This window comes from Stigmatopora argus, chromosome 4 (assembly GCF_051989625.1).
Source record: "Stigmatopora argus isolate UIUO_Sarg chromosome 4, RoL_Sarg_1.0, whole genome shotgun sequence".
NCBI lineage: Eukaryota > Metazoa > Chordata > Actinopteri > Syngnathiformes > Syngnathidae > Stigmatopora > Stigmatopora argus.
The window spans coordinates 3795968-3816402 of record NC_135390.1 but is presented as its reverse complement, the minus strand read 5'-3'; the positions used below and the strand labels follow the sequence as shown (position 1 = coordinate 3816402).

Here is a 20435-nt window from a genome sequence, read left to right as displayed (position 1 = left end):
TGGGTTCAGCCTGGTAAACGAGAGGGTAGCATCCCTCCGCCTTCGGGTGGGGGGGGACAGGACCTGACTGTTGCTTGCGCGTATACAACAAATGGCAGCTCAGAGTACCCACCCTTTTTTGAGTCCTTGGAATGGGTGCGGGAGAATGCTCCTTCTGGGGACTCCGTCGTTCTGCTGGAGTACTTCAATGCTCACATTGGCGATGACAGTGAGATCTGATGGGGTGGGATTTGGAAGAAAAGCGGCGTTCTATTGTTGGACTTCTGCCCTCCCTATGGATTGTCAAAGATGGACACCATGTTCAAGCACAGGGGTGTCCATATGTGCACTTGTGGCCACAAGTCTTGGAAACTCGGGTGAAGAGAGAAGTGGAGCTGTCAACTGCTCACCACTTGTTGGTGAGTTGGCTCCAATTGTGGGGGAAGATGCTGGTCCAGCCCACCAGTCCCAAACGTTTTGTGAGGGTCTGCCGGAAATGCCTGGCGGAGCCTCACATCAGAAAGAGTTTCAACTTCCACTTTTGGCAGACCTTCTGTAACGTCCGCGAAGAGGTTGTGTGGTCTTGGTTGACAAACCTCTGCAACATCGTGTGGACATCGTGGACGGTGCCTCTGGATTGGTAGACCGGGCTGGTGGGTTTCCTTTTTAAAAAAGGGGACGGGAGAATGTGTCCAAATTATTTCGCCCAACCAGTCTACATGTGCTTTGTGGCCTTTGTTCAACCGTCTTTCACAGGGGAGTCTTGTCGGGGGTGCTCCAGGAGTATGCAGTACCATAATCCCTGATGCGTGGGCTCCAGTCACTGTATGACAGAGTCTGGTCTGTGAGGCTGGCAGTAAGTCGGATCCATTTCCAGTGGGTTTTGGAGTCCACCAAGGCTGCCCTATGTCAACGATTCTGTTCATAACTTTTATGGACAGAATATTTAGACGTAGCCGTGGCATTGAGGGGTAAGATTTGGTGGCATTGGTATTGGATCCCTGCTTTTTGCAGCTGATGTGGTTCAGTTGTTTGCCTTAGGACCAACGACCACAGACACTACCATGACCACGATTACGACCCCTTGCCCTGCAGCCTTGCTTTGAACATATCTAAAGACCTCTCGGCTATCGACCTGCATGGTATATCAAACAACTCGTCTACACTGCTCCCTTTGAACCTTCGCCCGCCCCTCAATAAACAGAAATACGCCACGTCAAGCTTGTGTTGGTTTCCCTGTTTTGGGGCCCTGCGTCGTCGAGTGTAACAGCACGATCCACCCAAATATGGACCCCGCTGGCTCCGACCGAGCTCCCACCAACCACTCATGGATCAGCACACTCAGGCAATTCATTTCCTCTTGACAGAGGTCTGTCAAATTTCCCAGTCACTACGTTCGTTGCAGGCACAGTGTATGCCGTTGCCTCATACACAGAGGACACAACCTACAACAGCCACGTCAGCTCCTGCAGTAACCCCGGCACCGCCGCTCCGCGAACCCGTAGTCCCGTCGCCCGCCCCGTATGATGTCGACCTCTGCGCATGTCGGGCTTTCCTTGTTCAGTGCAGCCTGGCGTTTGAGCAACAGAGTCTCAGGTATAACACGGACCGAACCAGTTCTCCTCCATTTATTCGGCAACCACTAGGTGATGACGTGCTTTTATGTTTTGGACTGCCCAGAGACTCCCATAGTTCTAGGTCTTCCTTGGTTAGGAGAACACAATCCGGTCGCTGACTGGTCAGGTCCCAAGGTGACAGCCGGGAGCTCAGCCTGCCACACTAGGTGTCTCCAGTCAGCCCGTGTGCCCACAAGATCTCCTCCAAGGCAAAATCCCCCAGACCTCGTCATGGTATCGGACTGTTATCTCGACCTAGCACAGGTTTTTAGCAAGGACCATGCAAAGGACCTCCCTCCACATCACCCCTATGATTGTGCCATTGACCTCTCACCAATGGTTACCTCTACAATATCTCCAAGGTTGAGCAGGCTACCCTTGAGGTTTAGATCTCTGACGCTCTAGCCGCAGGCCTCATCTAGCCCTCCTCCTGCCCAGTTGGGGAAGGATTCTTCTACGTCAGGAAGAAGGACGGTTCTCTACGCCCCACACGCACTCAGAGACAGGCACATCGCCACCGCACCCCGGCACCAACCTATGTCGTCGGCCAGAATGTCTGTCTGTTTGTCCTCCCGAGACCTCTCCCTTAAGACTGAATCCCATAAGCTGTCCTCTCGCTTCATTGGTGCATACGAAATTGAACAGGTGATAAACCCATGTGCTGTGCGCCTCAAACCCCCTTGAGAGGCCTCCGCACCGATCCCACCTTCCATGTTTCCCAGGTCAAGCCGGCCAAGACGAGCCCATTAAACAGAAAGACGCCACGTCAAGCTTGTGTTAGTTTGCCTGTTTCGGGGGCCCCCGCTCTCGAGCCTAACAGCTACTACGCATCAAGAGGAGCCAGATAAGTTGGGCATCTGATTAGGATGACGCCTGGTGAGGTGTTCAGAGCAAGACTCACAGGGGGGAGGCCACCCTGTCTCCCGGCTGCACACAAACAGTTATTGCAGGTCAAATCTGCCCGGGCCTTTAGCTTGACACTTATAAGTAGATCAGGGGTAGCCAAATCCGGTCCTCGATAGTTTTCAATATCTCCCTCCACCAATACACCTGAATCAAGTTATCGGAATCGGTATCAAGCTTCTGGAGAGCTTGCTGATGAGTTGATCACTGATTCAGGTGCGGTAGAAGAGGCAGATATGGAAAACAGACCGGATAGTGGCTCTCGAGGATCGGATTTGGCCACCCCTGAAGTACATGAATTTAACTAATAGGTGATGATGCACTATTTGCATGTTATGTCCCCTGCCAAGTTAGCTTGGTCAATCTAGTAGCTTGTCAACGTATAGTATGTCGCACAGTGGCGGGCCGTCAGGGCCTTTAAGGCCTTCTCTGCTGCCCTAAGAAATATCTGAATCATATATTATATTTTGTCCATCAATACTCATTTAATAATTCCAAATTGTCTGTTAGCATCCTTTCATTGCTTTTCCCCCTGGTTGCACTGCTTCCAGATGTGTGCTTTCATATTGAAGCATTTAACCAATCACATTTCAGCCATTATTTGTTGCCAGGGTCAGAAATCTGCTTCAAGGCCCTCACAATCAGTTCTGCAGGCTCTGCTGCATTAAACAAGCGTCGATAAAACTGTTGCTTTAACCAATCAGAATTCGATTTGGTGACACCAAGGCCTTCTCGCAGGCGTAGGGATACGTCATTGCCTTCTCGCAGGCGTAGGGATACGTCATCGCTTTCACCAACTATGATTGGCTAGTGATTAGCCAGAGCTACCAAACTGTATCTGTAGCGAGCTGCACGAGCAAATATATTGTTCTGTTGATTTAAAGCCATTTTCAAGACGGACAGGCTCGACTTTCAGCATTAGCTTCGATGGCGATAGAAAAGAAGGAAGAAAGAAAGGAGGATGGATATTGTGTACAGTTAAAAAGGATTTTTGGTGAGTAAAATATGGCTATATTCCTAAATAATATTTCAACTGTGGGCCCGGTTCTGATATCTGAAAAGCTCCAGTGTTTGTATTTAAGCTCCAGTGTTTGTATTTAATCACTAAATGCTGCTAGGAAGTGGATTTTACTCAATTTTAGTGGAATTTTTGCCATTTCGCCATTGACGTCCATCACTGTCTTTTCCCGGGGAAATAACCCCCTGGCCCGGTTGTAATGTCTGAAAAGCTCCAGTATTTGTATTTAATCAATAAATGTTGCTAGGAAGTGGATTTTACCCCATTTTAGTGCAATTTTTGCCGTTTCGCGTATGGACATATCGACCTTCATCGCTGTCGTTTTCCCGGGGAAATGATACTCCGGGCCCGGTTCTGATGTCTAAAAAGCTCCAGTCTTTGCATTTAATCAATAAATGCTGTTTTCGGCTGGATTTTACCCCATTTTCGGGCAATGTTTGCCGGTACGCCATTGACGTTCATCGCTGTCTTTTCCCGGGAAAATCACCCCCTGGCCCGGTTGTAATGTCTGAAAAGCTCCAGTATTTAATCATTAAATGCTGCTAGTAAGTGGATTTTACCCCGTTTTTGTGCATTGATTTATTGATTATTTTTTTATGTGTCGCAGCTGTAGCTGCAGTAGAGGTTTTATAGCCATAAAATAGTTTTTGAGGGTTGGATTGATTCGTTGAAGGCGCTACGAGAAAATGCACAGACCACCACTGATGTCACATAATGTATTATACAACAGCCATTGCTATATTTTAAAAAAAACATTACAGAATTGTTATGATCTTTTGGCCTGCAGGTTAACAGCCGGTCCATTAATTTACCATACACCACAGAGGATGGCCAGCTTTCCATCTTCCGTCAAGGTTATTTTGGCATTGTGAAAACAAATTTTGGTTTGACTCTCAAGTTCAACTGGAATAGCCATGTTACCTTGACTCTACCCAGTTCATACTCCTCTACTACAACTGGTAAGAAACCTAAACATCCACTTTGAATTTATATTTTACTCAGATGTGCTGATTTCATTTTTTAACCATGATGCAATGACTGATTTTTATTATTTGTTTTATGTATGTTTAATTACTTTATCCAGCAACATGTAGTACTTTTAAATAGATATTCTAGTCAAATGTTTTTTTTTTAAAGACAATCTTGTCGTAGCCCATGTTTTTAATGATTTTTATAATAGCGCTCTAACATGCTCTATCATTGGTATTAAGGCTTGATATTATTCATGTTTGATTCTTTATGGATTTGGTCTTTTTGTCTCTTTTCCCTGTGACTGCCCATTCATTTCACCTGTTGTGGACCTTTTACCTGTGTCAACGAATCGGCTGGCTTTCAGTCATCCACCTGTTCCTTCTTGTGCCTTTATTCTGTCTGTGAACATAAACTCTGAGGTTTTGTGTAGGCCTTGTCAGATTGTCATCCAGGTTGCTTCACAATACCATCCGTATTTCCCTTCCCGAGTAAGTTTCTTTAGTTCGTGCTTTTTATTGACCACTTTGTTTAGCTAATTGTCCGTTTGAAGGTAACAAGGTTATGTTGAAAAAATACTTTTAGTGCTGCCTCGTAGTGTACATGTTCACTCGCCTGACTTCGGTGCGGGCATGCGTGGCTCGATTCCAACTGGTGGCGCTATGATTGGGAGTGTGGATTGTCGTTTGTCTCTCTGTGTGCCCTACGACGGACTGGCGACCAGTCTAGGGTGTACTACTCTGCATTTCGCCCGAAGTCAGCTAGGATAGGCTCCGGAAAACCCCTGCAACTCTTACGAGGATATGGGGTATGGAAGATGAATGAATTAAATACTTTAAGTTCACACTGGTGGTGGCCGTATGAAGCTTTGTGAAACATAGAGGTTAATGACTGGATTTGATCCTTCACCGTGGAAAAATTGAATTGCCATAATGACACTTATTAGTTCACCAAATAGATACACCAGCACGTGAGATGAATGACATAATTTGGCTATCTGTAGAATTTATTTCGATATACATGCATTACTTTTTATGCCATGAATGTAGAGATAAGCAAAGTGAGTGCCACAAGCTTTGGAACTTCAGCTTTATTTGCCCGTCACTCGTTCACCCAAGTTCTCATTTTTTGCCTTTTGCAAGGGCGCCCAGTGGGTGTGGATGCATTTTTTCAAATCCCCACTGAAGACCCTCAATCGCCCTTATAACACTACTAGATTCTTGTCGCATCACTCATGCATTAAATTTCGAATGAAAAGCCAGGCACAGTTTTAAATAGTAGCAACCTCAACACACACGCACACACTTGGCTGTTCCTTTTGTGGGAGCAAAATTCTGATAGCACCCTAACCCCACCAACCACCACTCATTGGCTACCACTAAATATTAAGTGGCCCTATCTGACCACCCACCTTTAAAAAAATGTGGCCGCCATTGGCCTTCTGTTTCGATGCAGTTGGGTCCCTCATTTTACATTCCCTCGCCTCCATAACAAACAGTTCAAGTGAGTCTTAAATTGATAAGGTCACAGTCTGTGATGCTGAGCTGCCTTGCTAACCACAATTTCTGCTGCTTTCGCAATTTCAGTTACTGCTCATTTGCACCAAAATCTTGTTATTTGCACCAACTGTCTGTCTCAGATAGTGTCTTGGTAATGTATGATGGGATTTTAATCTGGGGGAGAATTGTAGATCAGGTTTTACAGTCTGTATAGGTCTATATTCTATTTATTACTACTACACTCTTGAACCCAAGCTGCAACTCAATTTTGTTGCACCGTGTACAATGACAATAAAATATTCTTTCCTATTAATCTTTTCCTCTACAATAAAACAATCATTAAGAACAAAGCCATACTTTTATGAATTGTGATGGCCGATTAGTGATTTATCTTTTCTCCAACAGGATTATGTGGAAATTACAATGGAAAACCTGGTGATGATTTGCTGCAACGTGATGGCACGCAAACTAAACACATAAATGAATTTGGCCATAGCTGGAAGGTGTGTATTCATTTGTAGGTCATTAGACATTTTATCAAAAATCAATTTTCTTTGAGTATTGGAGTTGCAGTTAGAAATTGATGTTTCATTTTAAAAGAAAAAGGAAAAAAACATCCAGCACAAATTAAAGGAAAAAAAACACATACAACATATAAATTACATTCTATATAAGGCACATCGGTCTTGTGAATGTGAATTAGATATTAGAGTTGAGAGAAATTATGAATAAAAATGAATATTCACCCTTTTTTAAATTACTAAAAGTACTTTCCTTTGGATTGTCCAGTAATCATTGTCACACACTTGAAGGCAATTTTATCTGCCATTCACGCAAAGCACAACCCTCAAACCATTTGTTTGCTGTTCTCCACCTTCTCACTTAAATAGACCAAGCAAGCAGAGCTCTGCACTTTGTATAATGAAAGCGAATAGAACAATTTAAAACATATTTTCAATCTATTTTTAATTGAAAGCCCTACAAAGAAAACATTAAGTGTTCAAACTGTCACCATTTTTTCTGCAAATATTTTGTTAGTATTTTTCTAATAATAATTGCTGTCTTATACATGTGTGCATCATTAAGGTGGATGGAGACTTTGGCTGCACGAGTGACTGTCCTGGTAATAAATGTCTTGAATGCGAGCCAGCACTTCTGCAACGTTTTCAGCAGAGGCAATACTGTGGTATAATCTCTGACAAATCTGGTCCTTTCAGGTAAAAGCATCTTAAAAATGAGTACAATTCTTAATTTATTTAGTACAATTTGCAAGCTGTTTTTTTTTATCTTGTCTTTACAGCGGGTGTCACAAGAAACTTGATCATTCTGACTTCCTCAAAGACTGTTTGTTTGATTTGTGCATGTACAAAGGCCACGCCTCAGCCCTATGTAACAGCATTTCAACTTTCACCACCTCTTGCCAGGAAGCAGGAGCTTCTGTTGAGACTTGGAGAACAGAGGACTTTTGTTGTAAGGCCTGCACTCACACAAAGAAAGGCTCAGTTCTTTTGTGTTTGACGACTCAATTTCAATCAGATTTGCTTAATAATAATAATGTCAGGATCAAGCAGCAAATTTCGACTGGGGCAAGTAAGGCTTCCAGGGCTTAATTTGTGCTGAAACCTGCCAGAACAGGTTTTGATAGTCCTTTATTTTAGCCTCACTGTGGTTCGGGAGTTATTAAGGCCAATCTGGCATCTTAGTGACTGGCTCGGTCGTAGTCAACTTGTAATCTTGGCCATAGTTTTGGAGTACAGTCGTACCTCGACTCACAAAATTAGTTGGTTCCAGAACTTTTTTCGTAACTTGAAAATTTCGTAAGTAGAGCAATACTTTATATGTAAATTCTATAATTCGTTCCACAGTCCTCACACAACTGCCAACTAAATCCTTTAAAATTGGTCAAAGTGTCCCAATTTTGTATGAAAGATGTGAAAAACACAAACATGATAGAAAATTATTAGAAAATGATTTATTTATGTCTTCAAATGAATGACAAACATAAAATAGTTATAATGGGAGAGGTAATACTCGTGTTTGTCATCCAGATAACGGCGAGAGCCTGTTCCACCAGGGCCAAAAGCCGTCCACTTTGTAGTACATTTTAGACTTTTACGTGTGCCCTATGTATGTGTGTGTGTGTAAACATGTGCCTCGTTGCATTTGTACGGTTTTTAATTGCTTAATAAGGGAAATTGCAATCATTAATAAGAGGAGCATTTAGCCGAGGTGGACAGGTACGTAAGAGAGAATCTTGAAACATGGATAGTGGTTGTTGTGAGACAGCCAATGAGAGCCCAGTAGAGGGTATGGAGGTTCTAAAGTGAGAATCAATGCATCCGCGACACTATTTTCAAAATAAAATAAGGGATAAGGAAAAGCATTTTCTTTTTGGAACATGGATCTTTTTCGTATCTCGAGTCACCCATTTCATTGAAAAAATTTCGTAACCTGAAAATTTCGTATATAGAGGCATTCATAAGTAGAGATATGACTATTATGTTCAACAGAAATTGTTAATGGCTGTGATCACTGGGTGGCTCTGTCATATGATGAAGCATTAAACACGGTTACACACTTGCGACGCCCGTGCGTCATCTACCATTTAGTCCCCAGTTAAGTACATAATGTTTGTGTGTTTGAACGCCATAAGTAATCTTTGCATCTTTTGCCCTTTTTTCACATTTTGGCACAAAATAAAAAAAGCTGAATTTTCTAAGGATTCTGGTACAGCCAAAAGAAAAGCATTTATCATGGAAACGCTTACCGTCATAAAAGAATCAGAGAAAGGAGAGACACCGACAAACATGAGTAAAGTAAAATATGCTGCGTTCAGACCAATATTAAACCATCGCGAGAACTCCTTTGTCGGAAAAAGCTGTTTTGTGTTCACACAGACCTTATATCACCAGCAGTTTAGTCCATGAAATCAATCAACTTCTTCAAAAAAAGTTAATATATAAATAAACAAATAAATAAAAGACAGTAATGTAATGAATAAGGTTGCATGTACATGTGCTTCTATACCTAGTGTTGTGGTTTCTGGACTGCCCCCAAATTATTATTTTTTTCATTCAAAGTCTCATCTCATCTCATTTTCCGAACCGCTTTATCCTCATTAGGGTCGCGGGGGGTGCTGGAGCCAATCCCAGCTGTCTCCGGGCCAGAGGCGGGGGACACCCTGAATTGGTGGCCAGCCAATCGCAGGGCACAAAAGGACAAACATCCATTCACGCTCACACTCATACCTACGGGCAATTTAGAGTGTCCAATCAGACTACCATACATGTCTTTGGAATGTGGGAGAAAGCCGGAGTACCCGGAGGAAACCCACGCAGGCCCGGGGAGAACATGCAAACTCCACACAGGTGGACGTGACCTGGATTTGAACCCAGGACCCCAGAGTTGTGAGGCCGATGAGCTAACCACTCAGTCCATCGGCCCGCTCATTCAAAATCGAAAAATTAAAGAATCAATTATGGGGTGAACAATTGTATTCTAAACATTTGTTTCACAAGCCAAACATACCTTGATAAGTATGCCAGAACTATCTAAAATGGAGTCCTGTAATGTAAAGTATGTACATTTTAAGAATTGTAAGTGTATATGTCTCCTATTTGGATTGGATAACTTTATTCATCCTTGTATTCGGGAAATGTCATTGTCACAGTAGCAAGACGGTGAGAATGCAGATGCAGATATTTTAGACATAAATACATAGGTAATAAATAAATAAACAACCATGTTGCTGATATATATATATGTATATATACCTATATATATTTTTTTATTTTTTTATTTATATATATATATATATATATATATATATATATATATATATATATATATATATATATATCAGTGGCGGGCGGTGCATTTTCTGGTAGCGCCTTCAACGTATCAATCCAACCCTCAAAAACTATTTCATGGCTATAAAACCTCTACTGCAGCTACAGCTGCGACACATAAAAAATAATCAATAAATTAATGCACAAAAATGGGGTAAAATCCACTTCCTAGCAGCATTTCATGATTAAATACAAATACTGGAGCTTTTCAGACATTAAAACCAGGCCAGGGGGTGATTTTCCCGGGAAAAGACAGCGATGAACGTCAATGGCGTACGGGCAAACATTGCCCGAAAATGGGGTAAAATCCAGCCGAAAACAGCATTTATTGATTAAATACAAATACTGGAGCTTTTTAGACATCAGAACCGGGCCCGGAGTATCATTTCCCCAGTAAAAAGACAGCGATGAACGTCGATACGTCCATACGTGAAATGACAAAAAATGCACTAAAATTAGGTAAAATCCACTTCCTAGCATCATTTATTGATTGAATACAAATACTGGAGCTTTTGAGACATTACAACCAGGCCAGGGGGGGGGGTGATTTTTCCCGGGAAAAGACAGCGATGGACGTGAATGGTGAAATGCCAAAAATTAAACTGGGGTAAAATCCACTTCCTAGCAGCATTTTGTGATTAAATACAAACACTGGAGCTTAAATACAAACACTGGAGCTTTTTAGATATCAGAACGTGGCCCACAATTGAAATATTATTTGGGAATATAGCCATATTTTACTCACCAAAAATTCTTTTTAGATATTATCCATCCTCCTTTCTTTCTTCCTTCTTTCCTATCGCCATCGAAGCTAATGATGAAAGTCGAGCCTGTCCTGTCATATTTCTGGCATAGTCCGTTTTGAAAATGGCTTTAAATCAATCACCATTTTCCCGGCTGTAACAGGCTTGCTAGCTTCGGAGTTGACCGCCCTTTCTTAATGATGTCCATTTTTTTTCTGGAAAAGTCCGTCTGGAAAATAGCTTTGTGAGCAAACAGAATCCATTTGTTTTTGCTTCTGTCGGCCATTGTGGGTGGAGTTTGCGATCTCGGCTGCCTCGGGTACTGCTTTGGCTCGCCTACTAGCCAATCATAGTTTGTGAAAGCAATGACATGTCCCAGCCAGCAAAATGCTAACGCCTATGAAAAATCATTGTGGGGTTGCCAACTCGAAATCTGATTGGTTAAAAGCAACAGCCTAGTTTAATGCAGCAGAGCCCGCAAGAACTGATTGTGAAGGCTTTGAGGCAGATCTGATCTGGCAACAAATAATGGCTGAAATGTGATTGGTTAAATGCTTCAATATGAAAACACACATCTGGAAGCAGTGCAACCAGGGGGAAAAGCAATGAAAGGAAGCTAACAGACAATTTGGAATTATTAAATGAGTATTGATGGACAAAATATAATATGATTCAGATATTTCTTAGGCCAGCAGAGAAGGCCTTGAAGGCCCTGACGGCCCGCCACTGATATATATATATATATACCTATATATACATCTATACATATACATACACATAGATGTACATGTATACATACGGTTGGTCTTAACATTCAGCCATTTGTTTTGTGATTTTATTGAATTATTATTATTTTTTCTATTACCTATCAGTCCTATAAGGATGTTGCTGAGTAGAATCATTGTGTAATTGCTATGCTGTTACTGTCTCTCTGCTAGCACCAGCATGTGGCCTGAACAGTCACTATGAAGTGTGTGCCCCGAGTTGCCAGCCTACTTGCAGTGGTCTTACACCTCCTGAAGGATGTGATGAGAGCGCACCTTGCACTGAGGGTTGTGTGTGTGACGATGGATTCATGCTCAGCCATGACAAGTGTGTTCCTCTAACAGAATGTGGCTGCCAACATGAAGGACAATATTATAAACATGGAGAGGTAATGCAACTGTAACCACTTTTAATTAGTAGCTGTAACAACATTGGTTTGTTGCTAGTGTTTCCCCAACTGCTGTTTTTAGGTTTTCTATCTTGGAGAGAGGTGTAACACTCAATGTGTTTGTGGAGACAGCGGACAAGTGCAATGCAATCCTGAATTTCACTGTTCGCATCATGAAAAGTGTGTTTTGGCCGACGGTGTGGCCTCTTGTTCTCCCAAAAGTGTGGCTTCTTGTTCTGTTAATGGAGCCAGATCAGTCCATTCATTTGATGGGAAGGTAAAGATCTCTCTGTCTTGCAAAGTTGCTACACACCTTTCTAAACAAGGATTGTCTAAATTTTGTTTTTTTAGGCATATCCCATGTGGGGAAATTGTTTGTTCCTGTTGTCAGAGGTGGAAGAAGGGGACCACTTGGCATCTTATTCTGTGTTGGTTGAGCAGGCCAGTAAAGATGGCCATGTCACTCGTACTGTGGAAATACAAGTGTACGACGTGGAGATCACTATGGAAACAGGAATTTTTGGGGAGATCAAGGTATGATTTCACAAAACATGCTAAATAAAATCAACGGTCGATTTCTTTTTTTTTTGTGAACACATTTCACACATTTGACCCTGTGTGTTTCTGTGAATCAGATTGATGGAGTCAGAGTCTCCCTACCTGCATCACTGGCAGATGGACAGATTCTAGCGTATCAAAATGGCATCAACATCATTATGGAAACTGACTTTGGTCTCAGGCTGACCTATGACACCATAGCTGGCATCACATTGTATATCCCCTCTACCTATCAAGGCTTACCATATGGTCTATGTGGCAACTACAATGGCAACTTGTTGGATGACCCAGCATCACAGGGAGGAAAGCTAGCAAACCTCTTGGCTTTGGTAGTAGAAAAGGACGACGTCACCTGTGAAACTGGATGTGGAAACTCTTCCTGTCATGACCCAGATGGACAAATGACCCCTGAAAGTGAAAAGGCTTGTGACATCATTAGAGATCCACACGGGCCATTTGCAGGATGCCATGCCACCGTGTCTCCAAAACCCAACTTTAATGCTTGTGTCAGGTCAGGAAATCAGATTAATCCTTTGATTTTACATTTACCCACTTTTAAGAAAGTATTTTATTTTTATTTTTTACATTAACTTTATTAATATTTTATACTACATAAATGGATCCAGATTGATCTAGACAAGGGATGCTAAAAAAAATTAGCTCAAAAATCTACTTTTCAAGAAGCTAACTTTGCGCGATCTACCCTTTTTACCCGGGCCTCTGACAAAGCTCAGCAGTTTTGTATGCTGAGAGTGTGTATGTATGTATGCCCAGAGCTGCCAACCTCTGTCAACCCCATTTCAGGAGTACCGTATTTTCACGCCTATAAGGCGCGCATAAAAGTCCAAAAATTTCTCCAAAATAGACAGCGTGCCTTATAATGCAGAGCGCCGCCAAGCGGCGCCGAGCGGGAGCGCTCGGGGGGGCGCCGAGCGGCTACCGGAAGCAGCTTATTTTCGGGTTCCGGTGCGCAGTGACTGCTGGGAAATATAGTTCTTCCTCGCTACACCCACACGCTAAAACATGTTTTAAAAAGGCAACGGAAGCAAAACTGAGTCTGGTTGTACTTTATTTAGACATTTTACAATTTACTGAAGTCATCACCTTCAAATCCCTCAAACTCCTCATCTTCTGTGTCAGAATTAAACAATTACCCAAACGAGCCTTCCAAATAGCCGGCCGCCCCCCTTCTTCCTTCTCAGAGTCACTGTAAGTTCCATGTGGCTCCTTAGAAATTATGCCGGCTTTGGCAAAAGCTCGAACAACCGTGCAAGCAGACACGTTCGCCCAGGCGGCAACGATCCATTGACAAATCGTAGTGTAAGAAGCCCGGCGCTGCCTGCCACTTTTCGTGAAGCTGTGTTCGCCAGCGATCATCCACTGCTCCCACGCCGCTCGTAACTTTGATTTGAAAGCCCGGTTGATGCCGATGTCCAGCGGCTGTAATTCTTTGGTCAAGCCTCCGGGAATGACGGCAAGCTCTGAGTATACGTCACGTAACCAGTCTCGGCGGCGCTCGTGACGTATACGTCAAGCGACCAGATGGATTTTTTCACGGCTCGCTGTCTGTTTTGATTTGCGACTCCATGCGTGCTCATCTCACAGCAACGGTTAAAAACCAGATCATGAAAATGAACTCAGAGCTTGCCGTCATTCCCGGAGGCTTGACCAAAGAATTACAGCCACTGGACATCGGCATCAATCGGGCTTTCAAATCAAAGTTACGAGCGGCGTGGGAGCAGTGGATGATCGCTGGTGACCACAGCTTCACGAAAAGTGGCAGGCAGCGCCAGGCTTCTTACGCTACGACTTTGGAAATTTTTTAAAGTGACAATTTTGAAGGGATTTCCGGAGTTTAGAGAGGTTGTCCGGAGTCCTGGAGTTTGCGTGGCATTTCCGGGTAAACTCCTGAAATTCCAGAGTAGTTGGTAGCTCTGTATACCTGATGCCAGCACGACCTGACATAGTGTAGGCAGGTAGTAATAGAGCTTGGACTCGTGATGACGCTATTTCCCAACTCAAGTCCCATATAAAATTTTACTACAAATCCAATCCTTTGATCAAATCTTACTGTCATGCGATCTACCAATAATACCTTAGCGATCGACTGGTAGCTCACGATCAACGTATTGAGAACTCCTGATCTTGACAGACAGTGATCTAGATAGATTGATACAAAGGGGGAAAAACATAAATCAAAAAGAGTAAAGAAATTCCTTTTATACAATTGTTTTTAAATTAAAAAAAACAAGAACAAAATAGTACATGTTCTTTATTTTATATTTGTTTTTATAGATTTTCATGTAATGTTATCATTTTTTCTCGTGAAATTAGTTCAGTGAATAATTCCTGATTTCAGTAGTTCTCAAGCGTTAATTGAAGCCTCCAGAAATTCAATTTGAATGTAATTTAACAAGAAATTCACTGCTCATTGTTACTTCTATGAGGTAGCCAAATTGATGTGGTGGAGTGGATTGCGGTCTGTGTTTTACACTTGTGATATAAACCATCTCGAGTGAAAGGTTTGAATACCCCCATCAATGCTTATCAGCTATATTTATTCGGGGCTAATGTTCCTCCATCTTCTAAAACATTTGATCATTCATACATTTCTCCCATGATTGTCACTAAACAACAAAATCACCTATTAATTTCAAGGGAGATGTCCTCTGGAGAAAAAGACCAGGAGGTTCTGTGCCGCCACATTCAAAATTTTGTCCTCACCTGCCAACTAGCTGGCATCAAGATTAGGGAATGGAGAAGTGACAACTTCTGCCGTGAGTCTCATATGAACTATTGAATATTACTGGTATTACATGTGGATGTTTAATTTCAGTTCAGGGTTTTGTTTTAGGATTTAAAAAAAAATGTATTTTAGTCAGCACCATAGTCATAACATAGGATTTCATTTTTTTTTATTGTATGAGCTTCCTAAAAATGCATGTTATAAAAATGTTCCTCCATCTTCTAAAACATTTGATCATTTCTGGCATGATCTAACTTATACCAATAATCTTGATTATTCCTACACAAATTATTCATTCTTTCATTTTCTGAACCGCTTATCCTCACAAGGGTCGCGGGGGGTGCTGGAGCCTATCCCAGCTGACTTCGGGCACCAGGCGGAGGACACCCTGAATTGGTGGCCAGCAAATGGCAAGGCAAGGAGACAGTTAACCATTCTTGCTCATACTCATACCTATGGTCGATATAGTGTTCAACCAGCCTACTGTGCATGTATTTGTAATGTGAGAGAAAACCGGAGTAACTGGAAAAAAGACACACAAGCCTGGGGAGACAGACAACCATTCTTGCTCATACTCATACCTAGGGTCAATATAGTGTTCAACCAGCCTACTGTGGATGTTTTTGTAATGTGGGAGGAAACCGGAGTACCCGGAAAAAAACATACAAGCCTGGGGACAACATGCAAACCCCACACAGTCGGCTCAACTGGGATCGAACCCGAACTGTGAGGCCTATGCACTACCCACTCATCTGCCGGGCCGCCCCTGACACATTAAAATTAGAAAAATTGCAATACATGGATAATAACAATATATTATCTCCTACCTTTGTAGCTCTGACATGCCCATCTGGAAGTCACTATGAGTTGTGCTCATCCTCCTGTTCATCCACCTGTGCCTCTCTGGAGAGGTCAGATCCTTGCCCTATGTGCCAAGAAGGCTGCCAGTGTGACGATGGACTCATGTCAGATGGTGACCGTTGTGTGCCTTTGGAGAAATGTGGCTGTGTAGTGGATGGGTATTATTATAAGGTCATTGTCAACACTAAACTATCACATCTCCCTTACCCCTAGAGCCTAGACCTGGGGTGGGCAAACTATTCCACTAAGGGCCGCAGTGGGTGCAGGCTTTGGTTCCAATCTCTAAAGAGGAAACCTTTCCAAAAATCAAGTATCTTAGAACTGCAATCAGTGTATTGCAGTCAGGTGCTTCTTGTTTCAGCAGAAACCCCATTGGTTAAACTGTCTGTGCTAGATCGGTTGGAACAAAAACCTGCACTTACAGCGGCCCTTGAGGACCGCTTTGCCCACCACCGGCCTAGACCCATTTCTTACTGCGGCCATCCAAACAAAAGATAGAAATAAAGGCAGAATTTTGTGGTCCCTCATGATGAGAAACTGAGGGTTTTCTCAATATAATCTTACTATTTTAAAATCATTTAATACCTGCAGGCACACATTTTTCCCTAACATGTCACACAGAGGTGTCAAACTAATATATTTGTCATGGGCCACATTTTAATTACAATATGGTTTTTGAAATGAGGGCATCGTAACTGCAAACACTTAGAAATGTGGATTACTATATACATACCAAATTTATTGAAATCAAAATAATGATAGCAAAAAAATCTTTCAAGTACCACAACTTTTTAATAAACAATCTGCAATATTCAGGGTTTCTCTGGAATCTAAAACTTTTAATCATGATAAATTGTCTTTAAAATGAATTTCATTTCATCTGGTCAGTCTTAAATGGCTTCACTTGAATATACAGTCAAATCTCATTACTATGCCATCCGTCGGGACCGAACGAGAGTGGCATAGTAACGAGGGTTTTTAAAAACGGTTTTATTATAAAAAAATATTTTCTCATGTTATCCATCAGCTCATCCAAAGCTCTCAAAAATTGTCACTGGCGCATCTTCTTTCGGCGGCTCTTGAGCATCTCATTGTCTAACTGAAGTCCGGGATGTGCATCAGCTCGGCTCCTTTCAATTTCACCTTGATGAGATCGCCGCTGACAGGCAAACTCTGTCCTCTTACTTAATTGAGCCACATGAGCACCCCCTCATCGAGCTTGATGGAACTCCAGCTTTGATTGGTTCTCTTAACTTTGACGCCCCATTTCTTGCTTATCTCCCTGGCTAGCTTGGACTGATTCGACTCCTTCTTCGAAGCATCGATGATCTCCTTCTTCTCCTGCAGTGTAAAGTCGATTCTCTTGCGTTTCTGAGCTGACATTGTGGGCTAAATTTGAAAAAAATGAATTCGAAAGTACAACAAACACAAAATAGTGACATGGTAGCGTGATTAGGGGGTGGCATAGTAAATTTATTTTGTATTGAATTTTGTCGGGACCGAGCAAAAGTGGCATAATAGCGAGAGTGGCATAGTAACGAGGTGGCGTAGTAACGAGATTTAACTGTAAACGTGTCATAAATGTTCCAATGTTCTAGCAGGTACAGATTTTGAAGGGTGCCTTAAATTATTTTCTAACTGGAATTGAAAATCTCTTTGAGTCTTAAATTCACGGGGTGAAAGCTGTTCGAACAAGGGTTGGCATTGTGCACAAAACATGTAATCGATGCACATGATTTGCTTTCACAGGCCACACAACATGATATAGCAGGCTAGATCTGGCCTTGAGTTTGACACTAAGGGTGTAGAAGTTAAGAAGCCATTTGGATTAAAGGAGCAATACTATGTAAGACTGGTGGCTAAAACCGGTACTGCAACCAAGATCAAACTATGGAAACGCACAGCATCCCTTCCCATTTGGGTTGCCAGATAGGGCTTTTATATTTAAAATAATGCTGCGTTATCATACCAATGTTTCAATCAGAAAAGACAGAGCCTAACAAACTACACATCAATGTTAATGATGATGTGACAATACAGCATGTACAAACTTTCCCAAACATTAAATAAGTACATGACAATACAGTCTTCGAACATGCGCGTTTTAAAGTGTTGTTAACACCATTCATTGTGTAAACAGATTCAAAACAATAACAATTTTTCATTGAATGAAGCGTGAACAAAAGAACTTTTCTGGTCGCAAACCGTCTTTTAAAATGAGAAAATATCGGCTTAACCATTGAGATCCGTATTAGAAGTAATCCCCCCCAAAAAGAAAATTGTAGGCCTATTTCATGAATAATTGAATTACAAATCTTACATTATGCTCCTTTAAAGTCAAAATCTTTAACAAATAGTTCCATTTTCACAGGTAAATGTTCATTTCTTTAAATCGCCTCCACTAATATAGACCTAGGTTAGAAAATAAACCAATAATATTTAAAAAAAAAAGAAGAGTGCATTGTTTCTCTTAAAGATTCTCCCAGAATTACTTTACATGTGAAAGACTAACAGACACGCATAAATGCACACACCGAGATAAAATCCTGCATAGACCAATTTCCCAATATTCAACATCCTAGTCATGTGTTATTTTTTCTACCTTATTTTTCACAATGGCCATTGACCATGTTTCCTACTTTCTGTCTATTTGCAGTCAAGTACATCAGTGTTAAAAGAAGACTGTTCTGAGCATTGTGTGTGCCACTCTGGACAGTTTATCTGTAAGTCCACAAGTTGCAAGGACGGGGAAGAGTGCGCCACCAAGGATGGAATAATGGGCTGTTTCTCTACAGGTCAGTGGTCACGAAATGACACTTTCTACCCAATACAGTCATACCTCTACTTACGAATGCATCTAGGTACGAAACTTTCAGGTTACCATTTTTTTATATGCAAATGAGTGACACAAGATACGAAAAAGATCCAAGTTATGAAATACCCCAAAAAGTAAATGTATTTATTTCCTTATCCGTTATTTTATTTTGAATTCCCCTTATTAAGTGATTAAAAACTATACAAATTCAACATGTCACATATTTTCACACACACACACACACACACACACACACACACACACACACACACACACACACACACACACACATAGGGGACACGTAAAAGTCTAAAATGTAGTACAAAGTGGACGGCTTTCGGCCCTGGTAGAACGGGCTCTTGCCGCCATCTGGTGGACAAACATGGGTATTACATATATAACGGCCGCGGAAGGAGATATTTCGGCGACGCACGGCACATTTTCACGTTTTATTTGTTTTAAGACATTAATAAATAATTTCCTTATAAATTTCTCTCATTCTTGTGTCTTTCCTTACATCTTTCATACAAAATTAGGACACTGACCAATTTTAAAGGGTTTAGTTGGTAGTTGTGTGAGGACCGTGGAACGAATTAGAGAATTTACATATAAAGTACACCTCTACTTACGAAATTTTCGAGTTACGAAAAAAGTCTTGAAATCAATTAATTTCATAAGTAGAGGTATGACTACTTGGAAACATTTTCACACAGTAAAAAATGGTGAACCATTGACATACAATATCTAAAAACCCGCTAGTGCTGTAAATCAGTTGGTTCTTCTGAAAATGTCCTAAAATAATACTAAACACTGCTTTGTTGACCTTCACTGAGTTTCGAATTTGCTTATTTCCAGACCCATGCGCTGATGTTAAGTGCAGGACAAAAGAACACTGTGAAGTATCAGAAGGAGAAGGAGTGTGCGTGCCTGATACCAGTGTTCTCTGCTGGGCTTTTGGCGACCCACACTACACCACATTTGATGGCTGGAGTTACTCTTTCCAAGGAACCTGCACTTATGTTCTTGTGAATACCACAGGTTTGTCATTTTATCAATTAGTAGGACAGAGCTCCCAACAATAAATGTTTAATTTTCAGTATACAACACCACATTGCGATAAATCTCTGTCCTTTACTGTTCAAACTGAACATTGACATTTCATGCATAAAGTATGATTTAGAAAAATAACAATAATAACCCTTACAGGGCACTCGACCGCCAATCCATTTTTGACCGGGAGGGGTTAATGAACATTAGTGCCGTTAGTGGAACTGAAAGCATTCATAGCCGTCAATGGCATATAATGAGAAAAAAATACAACTTTGTAACAATGTTACAGTAATCCCTTGAAAATCGCGGCTTCAAATTTCGCGGTTTCATGACATCGTGGATTTTTTTTAAATTACATTTTTGTTGTAAGTTCATAAAAATGTGAAAATTCATGCTGGAACTCGCAAGCGGAAGCTACTGCCCTGTCCTCTGTTTGCTACCAGAACTCAGCACTGAAGTAAAAAAAAATCATAATAAAAAAAATTATCGTGCCCATGTCTGGTCTACATTAACCGCGATAATCGAGGGATTACTGTACTTGGGCTGTTGCTGCTTTTATTCATTTTACATTCCTTAATTTTGTTATTATTAACATTATACAGTATTAATTTATTATGATAATGAATAATTTACTTAATACTAGTGTTTTCCACTTCTGACCTCCTCTGAGCCACACC

At 41.6% G+C, this 20435-nt stretch overlaps 1 protein-coding gene across 2 annotated transcripts in view; it reads left to right on the top strand.

Annotated features, from left to right (window-relative positions):
- The window catches only part of LOC144073375 (IgGFc-binding protein-like), a 48720-nt gene that overhangs the window by 16888 nt on the left and 11397 nt on the right, over positions 1-20435 (top strand). For both annotated transcript variants that reach the window (XM_077599137.1, XM_077599136.1), the window contains 12 exons: positions 4304-4475; positions 6390-6487; positions 7071-7201; positions 7285-7454; positions 11514-11728; positions 11811-12005; positions 12080-12262; positions 12364-12797; positions 14945-15063; positions 15868-16064; positions 18550-18688; positions 19564-19746. In XM_077599137.1, coding sequence (XP_077455263.1) covers positions 4304-4475; positions 6390-6487; positions 7071-7201; positions 7285-7454; positions 11514-11728; positions 11811-12005; positions 12080-12262; positions 12364-12797; positions 14945-15063; positions 15868-16064; positions 18550-18688; positions 19564-19746 — 2236 coding nt within the window. The remainder of the gene's footprint in view (positions 1-4303; positions 4476-6389; positions 6488-7070; positions 7202-7284; positions 7455-11513; positions 11729-11810; positions 12006-12079; positions 12263-12363; positions 12798-14944; positions 15064-15867; positions 16065-18549; positions 18689-19563; positions 19747-20435) is intronic.